Genomic DNA, 15,896 nt, shown 5'->3' on the forward strand with positions numbered 1-15,896 from the left:
TGTGTGTCTTGCCATCCTGCCAGTATCTCCTGTGGACCCAGAACTGCTGATATCCCTGATGAGGGTTCATACACGGTCATGCCCCATGAGACTAAGACTGATCCGCAAGGCCACTTATGAACACTTTGAGTTGGTTCTACCATCTACGGACAATGGCACTGACGCAGGTGGACCCGCAGAAGAGACTATTGCGCACTTTTGCTCTGTGAATCCATCCGCCCAAGTGATCGATCTCACATCAGACGATTTGGCCTCATTTTTTGATGACTTTTTGCAAGTTGACTTCGGAGCTAGTTTTCAAGATCATGACTATAGTTCCACGCCACAATGATTTACTTTGGCCTGCTGTGCTTGTCATGGTTGACTTTAAGTCTCTTTAGTATGTTCTAAACATTAAAATTTTAACTATGTTTTTAACTTTGGTTTTTATGCTTCGCTTTTAGTTCAGAGCAGCTTTTTTAGCTTTTGGATTACCTCACCTTCGGTGGCGGCCAGTACTGGCGTCATACTTGTTACGGCAATGGGAGGGTGTAGTGAATCCTAGTTTCTTTTAATGGGATAACAGCAGTTAGTATAGCGTTTGGCTTGCAGACTTGTGCCCCCGTCACTTAGTGACTTTTAACCTACTTAGCTTGCTCTGTCTTAGACCATTTATAAAATTAATTCTTCTAAGATGGCTGCCTTGTTTATAGTTAGGCTCCTTTGTTTAGAATTATGTTATCAGTGTCACCGCGCTAAGGTGTCAACTAATGCAACAAAGACAAACAGACTATAGGTGCTCTCATTAGAAATTACCGTCCCAAGCATGCAGTGTTATACATCACACTTTGGACAGATAATCAGAGGGATTCAGACCAGATACCATCGCTGCTATCGATGCTGCACGTCGACTTGACGCTGACCCGGACTTCGTGTTCTTCCGAAGTTTGAGCTCAAGACCTCATCCAAGGTAACCAGGGTTGGGGGATCCTTCCAGGGACATGGCATTGGCAGATTAGGTTTAACATACCCAGCTCTTCTCTAGGTAGAAGTTTAGGACTATTATGATAGGGTACACTGACATATGATACACTTCATGTTTTTCTATGCTAATACAAGATGGCGGGGGTCTTCATAATCATTACCCTCGTCTTTACAATTCTATCTCTTGCACTGTTCATTATCCTAATCATTGCAGCCCATACAATTTACCCTATTATATTAAATAAAAACTATTGAAACATTACTGCATCTTCATTATTGCCTGTGTTTGGCTGAGACATGATATATCTGTGAGAAAGGGGTAATATCTGTTTACCACGGCACTCCCTGAGATGTCATACTTCTGAGTCCATGCTTAAAGGCTGCCACAAATCACCTTCAACTGTTTGGGTTGTTGGTGAGGTACTGCTAGTGAGCCAGAAGGGTTGGGACTACAGTTGCAACTTGTTGTAGGATAGGCATAGTCACCTACAAACATAAGTACTGTCATCCTTAAACCAGCAGTCTTGCCCAGAGCAAGAGTCCAAACTAGACACACTAGTAGCATTTAATCTACAGTCCCTGGGCACATATAGTGCACAGTACTAGGGGCTTATAAGTAAATTAAATAGCCCAATTGGGTATGATCCAATGTTACCATGATTAAAGGGAAAGAGCATATGCACTTTAGCACTGGTTAGCAGTGGTAAAGTGTGCAGAGTCTAAAAACCAGCAAAAACAGTGTCCAAAAAGTGGAGAGAGGCAGGCAAAAAGTTAGGGGTGACCACCCTAAGGCTGTCAGGTCTAACACATGACAGTAGAACATGCCAAATGACAGTTTTTACTGTGGAAAGACTTGGTCACCTAATTTCTGAGTAAAGGCTTACACGCTGACCGCCTCAGCTATGCTTACTCATAAATGGTGCAACCAAAGTGGGTAGTCCAAGGTATCAAACAACATGTTATAGTAAGCTCGACTTGTATTTCAAGTTTAAATTATTGTAAGTTGTTGCAGTGGGCAGTTTTAGCAAAGCTGCCATTCTGTTGCCTCACAAAATCCTGTGCCTTCCCTGGCACACATACAGCTCGCTCCAGGAGGCAGCTTTCTGTCCTCCTGGAGAGACATGCTAATGACTCAGGAAATACAAAAATGAGTGATTGCAGGCCAGGGAGATGTCACCTCCCTCCTGCAGGAAGCCACTTGGGTGCTAGCCCCAAAAGGCAGGCTTCAAAGGTGAAGCAGCCTTTGAAGGGCAGATTTTTAACACCAGAGGGGAGTACTGCCTCATTGTTGAGATAGAAGGGTGTGCACAGGAGGCAGAGTGGGGAAACCAGTTGCTAAATCGTATTCCCCAGGGGTGTGTAGCCCTGAGGTAGGCACATCTCGTGGTGGGTTTGCGAGGTCTGTACACCAATATCTTGGCAAAGGGCAGAATGGTGCATCCTTGGATAGCCAGATGCCACACTCCACAGGAAGTGGTCACCAGGAGGAAGGGAGGCTGGTAGCCTATTGGCCACAAACTGCATCCTGCACTGAGGGCCCTTTCTAAGCATAAAGGCAGTACCCCTGGCACCCAGAACTCAGATGTTGACTGATTCGGAAGATTGACCAATGAAGGACTGCCCTGATGCACTTAGAGACCAACAAAGAAAGATTACACTGACAAGGACTACACCTGCTGCAACTGGTGGCTAGTGAAGACAGAAACTTTGTCTGCCGTGCCCCGCTCAGGCAGAATCTGTCTCCAGAGCCCAATCAAGCCAAGAGAACTCTAAAGGCCAGCTGACTGGCCTCCTGATCGCACCACAGGGACATAACAGCTGAAGGAGCCTGCTGGGGCAAGTTGGCAGCCTAAAGTCTTCAAGCCACTACCACTACTGCTGTGCAGTACCCAGGACCAATACCTGACACATAGAGTTGGACCTGAGATCTCAGAAGGCAAGTTAATGATGAGGAAGAATTGGCCTGTGTGTGTGTGTCACATGGATAACTATAAGGTGTACTCTGAGGAATAGTTTGGTGTCATGAAAAGCACAGAGCACTTTCATTGACAAGTAGCATGTCATTACCAAACTTCTAGACGTCAGGTAAAGAAACACCACATCTTGGGACAGAGGACGTTGTAAATAAAATAGAAGTGCCCACGGGCTGAACAGGCAAACATGGATGCAGACAGAAACTTTCCATTGAAGTAAGCAGTCAAAATCAACATTGTTAAAATAAATAAATTAAAGATGCTTGGGGGAAATATGTAAAACTAGATTAACTCTAAAAACTGCTTAGAACCTAATGGAGATACATTGATAAAAAAATTATTACAGGGATTCCATACGATAAATGACAACTTTTAGCTTATTGTTTGCTATTATTGGTTGGCTTCGATTGGGTAGGAAAGGGATCATTTTCACATTCCTATAAAGGCTTGGTTGTGGTCCACCTTACAATAACCCACCAACATTTTTTTTCCTCGTCTTCCTCCTTCTATTTTTCCTTGGTACATGTGATGCTTTGCCTTTCCCAGTCTTCCTTCAGTCTGTTTTGTGCTTTTATCTCAATATCCTCTTTCTTACAATCTTATGTGCAGAGTTTAAGGGAAAGGTAATTTAGTGTCCATCAGAGGATGACCTACTATCTTTAAACAGATATACTATAATGGCAATACAGAAAACGAAAACAAAACAATAAAAAGGTGTGTTATTTTTGGGAAAACAAATGCACGTACAGAATCATTACCTGTTGTGCCTTGCATACATGTGGAGATTCCCAAGTTCATGAAGTGCTTGAGCTTTGAGGCCTGGTTGGTTATTGCCATGAAGTATTTCTGTTTGCACCAATAATAAAAACGTGTGTTAACATTTTCAAATTTTAACTTTTTTCCAATGTAGATGAAGAGTTTCTTTTCATAGTTTTAGCATGAAATAAGAAAAGATTCTGGTGCGGGGATGAGCAAGTTACTTACCTTCGGTAACGCCTTACCTGGGATACTCCATCTATCCAAAGATTCCTTACCTTAGATTTATCTCCAGGTGTCAGACTGGATTCAGAATTTTTGTGTGAGCAGTACCCTTGCATGCATGTAGATAGCTTCATTAGGCTCAGTGTGGAGTCATTGATATAATCTGTGCCATAAGTGACATGCCTATGTAGGCTCCTCCCCGACACGCTGACGTCAGTTTCTTTTTGAGACTTTCCAAGCCAGGAGTGTAGAAGCCATGAAGAACACTGACTACAGGTGTGGAAAACTAGGGCTCTGAAAAGAGAAAGCCTGACCCTAGAAATTTGTTTCCAGAGTAGGGAGGATGGTTGAGTCGATAAGGAATCTGCAGCTAGATAGAGTCTCTGCCAGATAAGGCATTACCGAAGCTACGTAATCCAACAGAGACTTCTAGCAGCAAATTCCTTACCTAGAATAGATACCCTATCAATACCCCCCCTGAGGAGGGTCTGCATAACTGTTTCACATTGCAAAGTCCTGCAGAACTGAACAATTAAATTATCTGTCCCCACAGACCTCACTGTCCGGGCAGGACATTTGTGTAGAGATGGCCTACTTTGCTGCCTGGCAGATGTCCTCGACTGGAATCCCATGGGCTAACACAGTGGTTGCAGCCCTAGCTCTGGAGGAATGAGTACACAAGCCGTCAGGGAAATGCTTCTTGGCCAATGCGTTATGCAAAAAAAGGGGAAACCCGATGACCCTAACCTGACCTGGGTTAAATAACGATCTTGGACAATGCGTAACATTTCTTAATGCAGAGCATGATCCATTTGGAGATGGTCTGTTTCTGCATGGGCTTCTCATTCTTCACTCTGACATATCCCATGAAGAGTTAGTCGTACACCCAGAATTCTTCTGTGTGATCAACGTAGAGCGGCAATGCTCTTTTTGTGTCCAGTTCATGGAGTTGCTCCTCTTCTTTAGATAGATGAGGCAGAGCGTAAAAGGTAGGCAGGGTGATGAACTGATCTACACTGTCAGGAAGAAAGCTTTAGTGCTCAGAAATAGCTTATCTGGGAAGATGTTCAGGTACGGCGACTTAGATGGCAAAGCCTGAAGCTCATTGACCATCGGACCAGATGCTATTGCCGTGCAGAAGGCAGTCTTCATGGTAAGGAGCCTGAGAGGACAGTTATGAAGCATCTCAACGGCAGCACACTTCAGGAAAGTGAGGACGAGATTGAGGTCCACTGGGGCATGATAAATGGTGAAGGTGGAAAAATATTTTGGAAACCTTTCAAAACTATTTACAATAGGGGATTTTAAGAGTGATGGCTGATCAGGCAACGGCTGAAAGGCTGACCTGGCACAAAGATAGCCCTTTAAGGTGCCCAAAGCAGAGCCCAGCTGGAGAAGAGAAAGAATAAATAGAAGGACCTGAGAAAAGGGAGCAGAAAGAGGGGCATCTTGCTTTTCTGTACACTGTGCCACAAACTTGCCCCAACGGCAGGAGTACACCGGTCTTGGTGGAGGGACGCCTGGCTGCCAAGATGAAATTACAGACTTCAAGTGAAAGGCTGAAAGCTGTCAACTGTCGCCACTCAATCTCCACGCATGAAGGTGAAGTTTTGAAAGGTCTGGGTGGATAACCCTCCCCTGCTGTTCAGACAGAAGATCCTCCTGAAGGGGCAGTCTAATTGGAGGCCCGGTGGCCATGTTCAACAGCTCCAGATACCAATCTCTTCAAGCACAGTCCAAAGCCAGAAGGATGACTTGGGCCTAGTCATTCCTGATCATCTTGAGAACTCTGGACAGGAGTGCTATAATTGGAAAGACATACAGGAGGCTTGAGCTCCACTCAAGATGAAACAAGAGCAAACCAGTAAACTCCAGAGAGCAGAACCACTGATATTGCACATTCTCTGAGGTGGCAAACATCTCTAACCAAGGCTCTTTACACTGCTGATATAGGCCTTGCACCACCGTCGGATGGAGACGGCATTTATGATCCGCTAGGCATCTTTGGCCGAGTTCAACCGCCTCGGTATTCAGACAGCCCACCAGGTGTTGAACCACCAGGGATATTCTCTGACCTTCTAGCCACGTTCAGAGGCACAAGGCCTCTTGACAAAGGGTCCACAACCTCACCCTGCGCTGTATGTTGCAGTGCCACAATGCGGTGGTGTTGTCCATGACACCTGCACTTTCCTTCCCTTGATGGAGGGCAAAAGGCTTTCCATGCCAGCTGGATTGCCCAGGGCTCCAGTAGATTGATGTGGAGTCTGGATTTCGCTGGAGACCAGAAGCCTCTGATCTCCACCTATCTCAAATGTCAGCCCCATCGCAGCAGTGACACATCCAGCACTACTGTCAAATCTGGTTGGAGTGGTCTGCCGCTAACCCAATCATGGTTCATTAACCACCATTAAAGTTCTTTCGCCGCTCCCCAGAGATCTGGACAACACCAGACAGAGTTCCCTGATGCTGTGTCCACTGGAACTTCAGGTCCTACTGCAGAGCACACATATGCAAGAGGTATGTATCACAAGCAGGATGCAGGAGGGTATGAGGCCTAACAGCCTAAGAGTCAGTCTTATCAAAAAACATGATAGAGGCTGAAACATCTGTATCATAGCCTGAAAATCTTGGACTCACCATTTGGGAGGATAAGCCCAAAACTGCACCATCTCCAGAACATCTCTGACAAAAGGGAGCATTTGAGAAGGAGTCAGATGTGTGTTTGGCACATTGATAGTGAACCCCAGCGAGTGAGGGAGGTCTGTCATAGTCCAGAGGTAGGAGACGACTGCCTGCTTTGAACCAGTCTTCAACAGCCAGTCGTCAAGATAGGGAAAGACTGGTACCCCTGTTCTCCACAGATGAACTGCAACCACTGCCATCACCTTGGTGAACACCCAAGGGTCGCTGGTGAGGCCAAAAGGAAGCATGGCAAATTGAAAGTGCTCAGAGCCCATTGTGCGCCATATGTAAAGTCTGTGGGCAGGCAGGACGGGAATGTGAAAATATGCATCCGGCAAGTCCAGCGCCACAATCCATTCTCCCAGGTCCAGGAAAGACAGGACTTGAGCAAGCATGACCATTCTGGATTTCTCCTTTTTCAGGACGAAATTGAGAGGGTGCAAGGCTAGAATCGGTCTCTGTCCCTCTTGGGCACCAGAAAGTAGCAGTAAAAACAATCACAACCTACTTCTGGCATCAACACCCTCTCTATGGCCCCTGGGCCAAGACAGTCGCAACTTCCTGGTTGAGTAGGGAGAGAAGGTTCTCTATCAGCCTGTTAAAAATAAGTGGCATGTATGGAGGAACAATCACAAAGGGTAGAAACTAGCCACTTCAGGCAATCTGGAGAACCCAGTGGTCTGATGTTATTGACCTCCAGTGGTGCAGGTGATGGTGTATCCTGCATCCCACTGGATGCCCATGATAAGCGGAGGGCAACTAAAGGGGTTTGGAGTTTGCTGCTGCTGTGGTGTTGGTGGCTGACCCAACCTTTTCATGACTGACCCACAGGGTCTGGGAGTACCGCGTCCTCAGCCAGGCAGAGGCTGGGGACATTGCATGCCATGGTGGCTGATCGGTTAAGGAGGAGGCTGGAAGCCTCTTCCGTGACCACAAAAGTAACGTAAGGTGGATTGGGGTTGGTGAGGGTCCATGGAAAGACCTAAGGACCTGGCTGTTGCTGTGCTATCCTTGAAATGCTCCAGCACAGAGTCCGCCTTGTCTCCAAAGAGACAGGAGCCATCAGAGGGTATGTCTATAAGCAAGGCTTGGACATCACATGAAAAAACAGTCATTTTCAGCCAGGCATGGAGGCGTAAGGTCACAGCTGATGAAACAGCTCTGCCCAGCGAGTAAGTTGCATCCATTCCACATCTAATCATGCACTTGTCTGCATCTCCCCCATCAGCAAATTGGAAAAGTATGGACTCGTCCTCCTACAGGCCCATCGGCAGCACCTGTGCAACTCAATCCCACAGTTGGTGGGAGTAATGGCCCAAAAAGCATGCAGTGTTCACGGACCACAATGCTAGGCTAGTGGAAGTAAACATTTTCCTGCCTAAGGTGTCCAGCCTCTTGGACTACCTATCCGGTGAAGTGGTAGGAAATGCATCAGGAGTAACACTGTGAGCTGAAGCTTGGACCAGCCAAGCTCTTTTGGGTAGGCTGTTGTGTGAGAAAATTGGGATCGCCTCGGGAGGGAGGATGGGGGCGGGCATCTTTCATGTTCACTTAATATCCTGTGCTGGGCTTGGACCAGGTCCGAATCAGGATGTCTGTAATGGCTTCATTAAAAGGCAGGAGCAGTTCTGAGGGGATCACTCCCGGCTGAAGCACCTCTGACAAGACATTAGTGTTGACTGCCAATGAGGGCAAGCTGAGGTCCAGGACTTCAGCTGCCCTTCTCATCTCCATAGCAAATTAAGATCATTCCTCCGTAGCTACTTTCGGGGGAGGCAGCATGGCAGTATCTAGAGAGGTGTCCAGTCCACTGGCATCTGGCAATTCCTCACACCAGTTCATGCTGGGGTCTAGGAGCTGGAATTCCTCAGAGTCTGGCGTCCCCTCCCAAATAACCCCAAAGTCTTAGCCCAGAAGAAGAGCTCAGACTGTGGTTGGGAAGGCAAGGCTCTAGTTGGCATCAGATGACACCCCTCCTGTTCCTTGTCAAAGTTGGGGCGGTAATATGGATATCAGCACTGGGAGCATCTGCATCAGGCCCGGTGTCGGGGAAGGTCGAGGTGGTATGAATGGCACCGGTACAGATCCATCTGTGGATCCAAGGGGCCCAACTAGCACCAGGGGGACTAACCAGGGGAGCACCAGTAGACCCTCTTCCAAAAAACGTGGGAGCCAATGGCAGGGATGGGCTGCCCAAATATGAGAAGCATGGCTTCACACAACTCACGGAGATGGGCGGGTGGTCGTTTTAGCTCCCGATAACTCAGGGAAGATTGGGGCCGGCCAAGGTGCAGGCTCAACCTTGGAGCCAGGCCTCAAAAACAACACTCTCTTATCTCATCAGACGATCGTGACAGACTGGGTGAATTTGAAGATCTCTTTGACTTCTTATTTTTCTTTTTCTTGTGGGACTTACCAAAGCGCCTGGACAACTTCAAGTGAGCTGAGGTTCTTGGGCTCTGTGACCGATCCCAGGACCTTCAGATTGATCAGGTTCAAGACCATCGCGGTGTTGCATATCAAGTGGCAAGAAGCTTTCAGGAATGCTCCCTTAAGGCCTTGCAGGGCACGGTGCTGCAGTCAGCGCAGGTCTTGGTGTCATGGTCATGCGTGAGACACTAAAGCCATATAACGTGCGGGTCTGTCACCGACATCTGTCGGTGACCGGAGCCGCACGGCTTAAAGCCAGCCTTTCTAGTGGACAAACCTACCACATCAGGAGAAAATATCTCAAAAAGCTTCGACAAAAGTAAAAAAAAGAATCAGTCAAAAATTGACTGGGGTTAGCTCTCTCCGGATCTGTGATGACTGGCATAGAAAGAAGAGAAATGAAGTCAGCATGCTGGAGTAGCGCCTTTATAGGCGCCATTCATGTCACTTCTACGACAAAAGATGCTATGCGGGGCTGAACGATGCCACCTATTGGCACACTGGGTACTTAATGCTCACAAAAAAATTCTGGATCCAGTCTGACACCTGGGGAAAATTCTAAAGTAAGGAATCTGTGGCTAGAATCCTCTATGAGCTAATATATGCAAGTAACAAAGCACCATCTAATAACAGTGATAGCTTTACTACAGTCACATCCACTGAATGCTAAAATCATATGCAAGTTTTTTATGGGTGTTGGTATCTTTCTCTACAGAGCAAATGGACAGACCTTTAGGACTAGGTCATAGCGATGATTATCAATACTGTTATGACGAACACTTCCACTGTTCCCATTAGGTAGTAGTACTGACATGGGCTAGTGGTTGCAGGAAAACCGCAGGATTCAGCTAACAAAAGGAGAACAGATTAAGGCAATGATTAAGGTTGCATCAGACAGGGCACACTATACTCCCTTCATATCTCACCGTTTGGGCAATCAGTTTTTGATTGACAGAGTTGAGGCAACTTAGGGCTGCATGTCTGCACATGCGGACCCCCAGATGTACCCATAGTGGGTGCAGAAGCCTACGGCGACCCCTCAGGGTCCTGTTGCATGGGCAGAACATTTGGGGCACAGCTTTGGGTGGTAGCCCACAGAGCTGGCATGGCTCATCTTTTGCGGGCCAGCGTCATGGTCTCACATGTTTGCCCACTGGTAGGACCCCAGATGGTGAAGCAAGTACTTCCTCTTAATGCTATAGGTTAGGACTTCTCCCAGGCATGGCTGAGTGGCTAGATTCCTATAGCTGTTTAGAACTAGCCAGGCATGGTGCCTTCTCTCGAAGGTTGTCTTATCTTCAATTAGCAACAAATGTTGGCTTGCTTTTTTAGTTATAGATTTAAATAGCTTGTGGTTGATGACCAGAAACTCTCAATGTCAAGCTGCTTTATTGAGGTGTCAAAATATTTTTGTGCCGGCGAACAGGGCTTCATTGTTATTGCCTCCCAAATATTGTAGTTTCTGGTGTTTCTGGCCACACTTCTCATTTTGTGAAAAAAAGTTGATATAGGCTGCGCGCCTTACAAGAGATAGTTTGCGTAAGCAAAACTCCAGCCTTATCTGTGCCGGTGATGTGTAACTTGAAGGCTTGAAGATATCCCTGTATATGCTCGATATGGTGTCATCCAGGACCTTGGATTCTCTGCCACGAAGTACAACGCTTCCATAGGCTAACATAGAAACCACCTTACATCTGGCTACTTCTAACAGTGGACTGAGCATTTAGATTTATTCAATTTAGTTGACAATGTCCGAAGCCCCAAGGAGAGAGCAGCCCCTTTCTGTGTTATTTCTTCTTCGTGTTTAAGAAAGGAGCCCTGACATTCCCACAGAAGACCCAGGTATTTAAAAGTAACTGTTTCTTCAAGCTTACTCCCACTTAAACCCCAGGTTGCGAACCCCCTCAGGGATCTCTTACCTAGGATCATGATTTCAGTCTTTTTATGATTAATTTGCAGCTCATTCTTGAGGGAGTAATCTTCTTGGCTTTAAAGAGACTTTGCATACCTACCCTTGTTCTACTGAGTAGTATGATGTCATCCGCATATAGGAGGTTCGGCAGTTGCTGCATGCCCAGTCGTGGAGCATGGGAATTGATGGAAGAGAGTGCTGTTGAGCAATCGGCCATGAAGAGGTTGAATAAAGTGGGGGCCAAAACGCAGCCCTGTTTAGAGCTCTAGAGTAGAGATTCTCAATGGCTTTCAAAAGTTGCACTGGAATTTGTCAAATGCTGCTTTGAAATCAATAAAGCAGAGGTAGAGTGGAAGATTTGCAGCCATTTAAGAATCGAGTACGAGAGATAAAGCCATGATGTTGATATCTGTGCCTGAGTTGCTAGTAACCCAGTTTGGTTTGGAGGAATTATTGATTTTTTTACCAGCCCAGATGTTCGAGAAGAACCCCAGCAAAATATTTTGCGTCATAGTAAATAGGCGCAATCAGTTGATAGTTTTTAGGGTCTGATTTGTCCCCACTTTGTGTATTGGAGAGATTATGGATCTCTTCCATGATTCTGGGATTGATTCACCAGCCAGGGCATGATTGAAATGGGCAACCATGACTTCAGCCCACTTAGGCAGGTCTAATTTATAGATGGCCTGAGGGACCCAGTTTGGACAGGGGGCTCCTGTCTTTCTCCCCATAGCTATAAGTTGTTGGATTCCTACCCAGGTGATGTCGAGTTCACTGCCCGCACTACTGGCATTGTGGGAATCTGGGCTGTCAGTCTGGGTGGCCTGACCTGGGACTCTGAGGGGGAACATGATCCTCTTCACATTTGTTTTGGGGAAAATGACTTTCAAGAAAGACGTCCAATCCGCCTCTGAGATGGTTGAATCCAATTTTGGGCCTTGCTGATTCTTTAGGGCATTTACCATGTTCTGGAATTTACTAGAATTCTTATGTTTAATGTCCAAGATAATTTTGGCCCAAATGTATATATTAATAAGTAATTAATATCATTTTCATCATCATCACTTCGGTACAGAAAGACCATAAAAGACATGCAATAAATAAAACATACAGATTTCTTAATCATAAAATTACTAAAAGCGTTATTAATACATATTTCGGATTCCATAAGCAGCATATATAAAATTTAACACGGCCTGAATTATATCCGCATTTCCCAGGTTATGTAAGAATAAATAAGCAAGCTGACTAGTTCTAATACTTTTAGATAAAAATAACGGGCGTAAAAACCTTTTTCTCAGAACGGCATAAAAAGTGCAAAAGAGCATAAAGTGCAATGTACTCTGGTGTGTCTTTCCATCACAGCAACAAGGAGGAAGATTTTTGAACCAAGTTCCACGTACTGGAAATGCTACCAAATAATGTAATGTATTTAAGCGTAGCCTCGTCAGTAAGATCCTTTGTCAGTCGAGGCTAGTGGTAGTCAACTATAGCTTAGGTTGCAGTTGTTGTATCTGATTCCTCACCAGTGTTCTATTTGTGCCCGAGGTTGGCTCCATGTCCTGGCTTTTCTGACAATATATATCTTTCACCTTTTTAATGTCCTGTTTTGTTAAAATATCCGGTTTAAGGAAAAATTCTCCTAATCCTAAAGATAGTAGGGAGAGATGGACATATCTAAGCCAAGGTATATACAGGGATCGTGATAAAAGGAGACAGTCCTGTATCACCTTTCTGCATAGGGATGCTTCTGGCTTAGTCCAAATTTTTAACCATAATAATACAGGTTGAAGCTTTATATAACTAGATATGTATCTCAAACCTACTTCTTCATGACAGAACATTACTGATGTAGATTGGGGGACTGCTAGTAGCCTTCTTAAAAACTTATTTTCTACAATCTGGAGGCCCGAACATTCTGCATATCCCCAAACCCGGCTCCAAATGTCGCAATAGAAAGACATTCGGAGGAAAAAACAGTCATCATTTCTTTAACAGGTTTGTGTCGCAGTCTTTTTGCAAACCTAAAAACTGCTTCTATGGCTTTTTGAAATTGTATTGAGCATATATTTACTAAAAATTTCCAATTGAAATCTACATCAATGGGGACCCCCAGATATGTGGGACCTTGAGTATCTCATGCCCATCTAGAGCAAATTTTTTCATTTTTGCTCATTTGGGCCCGGTCTTCATCACAAATGACTTAGGGCCAGATGTAGTAAGCCGTTTCCATGGTGCAAACTGCGAAAATCGCAGTTTGCGCCTTGCAAACAGCCTTCTGCGATGCGCATTCACAATTTGCGAGTCGGTACCGACTCGCAAATTGTGAATGCGAATCGCAAATAGGAAGGGGTGTTCCCTTCCTATTTGCAACTCGCATCTCAATTCGCAGTTACCACCAGTGTCACACTGGTGGTAACTCATTCGCAAAAGGGAAGGGGTCCACATGGGACCCCTTCCGCTTTGTGAATGTTGCCCGAAAGGTTTTTTCAGAGCAGGCAGTGGTCCAATGGACCACTGCCTACTCTGAAAAAACGAAACCAAATGGTTTCATTATTTTTTTTATTTTGCAACTCATTTTCCTTTAAGGAAAACGGGCTGCAAAATAAAAATAAAAAACTGCTTTATTTAAAAAGCAGTCACAGACATGGAGGTCTGCTGACTTCAGCAGACCACCATCCCTGTGAGTGCAGGGACTCGCTATGGGGTCGCAAAATTCGACCCACCTCATTAAAATTTATGAGGTGGGCCTTTGCGACCCCATAGCGAGTCGCAGACGGTGTCTGAGACACCGTTCTGCATCAGGATTTGCGATTCTGACCTTGCTACATCTGGCCCTTAGTTCTATTAATTTTGAGTCCAAGGTTCCCCATAAAAGTGATAAAAGCATTCAATAAAATCTGGAGGCCATTTGCTGTCCTTGAAATGAGTACAGCGTCGTCCGCATACAATAATACAGGAATTGGGGAATTATTAATGACTGGAAAATCCTTCCCCGATTCACAGAGAAATTTCTCTAACCCATTTATATATAAAAGAAAAAGAAAAGGGGCCAGCACGCAACCCTGTCTAACCCCCTTTAATGAGGGAAATTTCTCTGTTAGACCACCCTCCCGAGAATAGCGGACCCGAGCCTCTGTGCAGGCGTGGAGTTTACTGAGTAAAATGATTATATCTTTGTCCACACCCATATTCAACATGACCATCCACAGTTTCTCCCTATTAACTGTGTCAAAAGCACAGGACAGATCCATAAATGCTAGATGTATACACCCCCTTTTAACTTTGGTATATTTTTGTACTATGAGGGTCAATTTAAGAGTTTGTTCTACTGTGCCCACACCGGGCCGAAAGCCAAATTGAACTTCTGAAAGTGAATGAGATTCAGTCGCCCAATTTTCCAACTTGTTTAGGATCACTCGGCCTAAGATTTTAACCAAGCTATCTAATAAAGAGATAGGACAATAGCATAAAGGATCTGCCCTGTCCCCCTTCTTAAAAATCGGGACAATGATCGCCTCTTTCCAAGTATCTACTAAAGGGCCTGTCACAGACGATCTCAAAACATTAGTAAGCAGTGGACCCCAGAAATCTGGAAGCGCTTTATATAAATCAGCAGGAATTCTGTTTGGGCCAAGAGCTTTCTCAGAGGGGCAATCTTGAATAGCTTGTTTTACATCATCCACGCTTATGGTATTACTGAAAGCCAGACTTGACTGATCATTTCCTCTTAACTTCAAACAATTTGTCTTTTCTAGTTGAACATTAGTCTATATTGCAATTTTTTTTTTTTAAATAGTCCACCCAAGTTTGGGCTGGAATAACAGTATCCATGGACATCTCATATTTGTCATTCAGCAATGGAGAGTTAACCACACGCCAGAATGCAGTTGTATCTTTGGTTTTGCTTGCTTCCCTCAATTCCTCCTAGGCAAACTCACTTAATCCAGCTTTCCTCTTGGCAAGTGCTTCCTTATAATTTTTCCTAGCAACTTTAACTGCTTGTCGGTCTTGAGGAGATGCACTGGTTATTTTCTTTAGGTTACTTAAGGATATGGTACATGCGTGGTTAAACCATCTCGGGCCATGTGCTTTATTAGTGCCTGAGGGCTGTAATTTCTCAGCCATATACTTTGTCAGAGAGGAAAACGCACAGACAATTTCATGGGAGGGCCCTGTCATCACCCAAGGATATCGTAACATCTGACCATTTATTCAACATTAAATCTTTAAAGAAGCTATTGCTATCTATTTTTCCCCATTTGATTGTAAGTCCTTTTGGGCTGAAAACTTCATGTCGGGGTGTCGCTTCTCTCTTCTCGAGTCACTCTTCAGGTCCAAATTTATTTCAATGGATAAAGGGTTGTGATCGCTAATACAGGTCGGAGTCACCCTCAACTGCCCAATAAGAGAGGATAGTTCTCTAGAGTAGATAATATAGTCAATAGTAGTATGAGTATCTCCTCTTATAAACGTTAGTACCCCTCTAATAACTGGTATGGGGAAAAGTAGAGAATTAGCTGTTATCAGAGAATTAAGAGCATTCCCATATAAAGAGTGTTTAAAATGCTGAATGGGGTTATCATTTTCATCCAAGAGTCCGCAACATTCCAAATACTCTGGCTCACACAAATGGGCATTAAAGTCGACAACCCAAATTATTCTTAAGTCCTTTTTACTAATGTTTGTTGCCTTATATATTGACATCTCCAAGCTACCAACCACATTGGTGTCTGAGTTATCAAAGGTGTTATTATAATAGTTAATCAGTAGTATATCAAAGGGCTCTGCTAATTTCAGAAATAAAGCCAAAAAGAAAGGGGATGTGCCCACAACACGTGCATCCATTAGCCCTACCTGCAGAGGCCTTATTTGCAGGGACGCTATGTGTGGTGTAGCCATTAATATGCGGGGGTTCTACAAGCCAAGTCTCCTGGCAGCAAATAAAAAGATTT

General features: G+C 44.9%; 1 protein-coding gene across 1 annotated transcript in view; it reads right to left on the minus strand.

Moving 5' to 3' along the window:
* CFAP54 (cilia and flagella associated protein 54) overlaps positions 1 to 15,896 on the minus strand; it is a 1,075,777-nt gene that overhangs the window by 219,218 nt on the left and 840,663 nt on the right. The window contains exon 43 of the mRNA XM_069229529.1: positions 3,695 to 3,782. Coding sequence (XP_069085630.1) covers positions 3,695 to 3,782 — 88 coding nt within the window. The remainder of the gene's footprint in view (positions 1 to 3,694; positions 3,783 to 15,896) is intronic.

Source organism: Pleurodeles waltl, chromosome 4_1, assembly GCF_031143425.1.
Source record: "Pleurodeles waltl isolate 20211129_DDA chromosome 4_1, aPleWal1.hap1.20221129, whole genome shotgun sequence".
Taxonomy (NCBI): Eukaryota; Metazoa; Chordata; class Amphibia; order Caudata; family Salamandridae; genus Pleurodeles; species Pleurodeles waltl.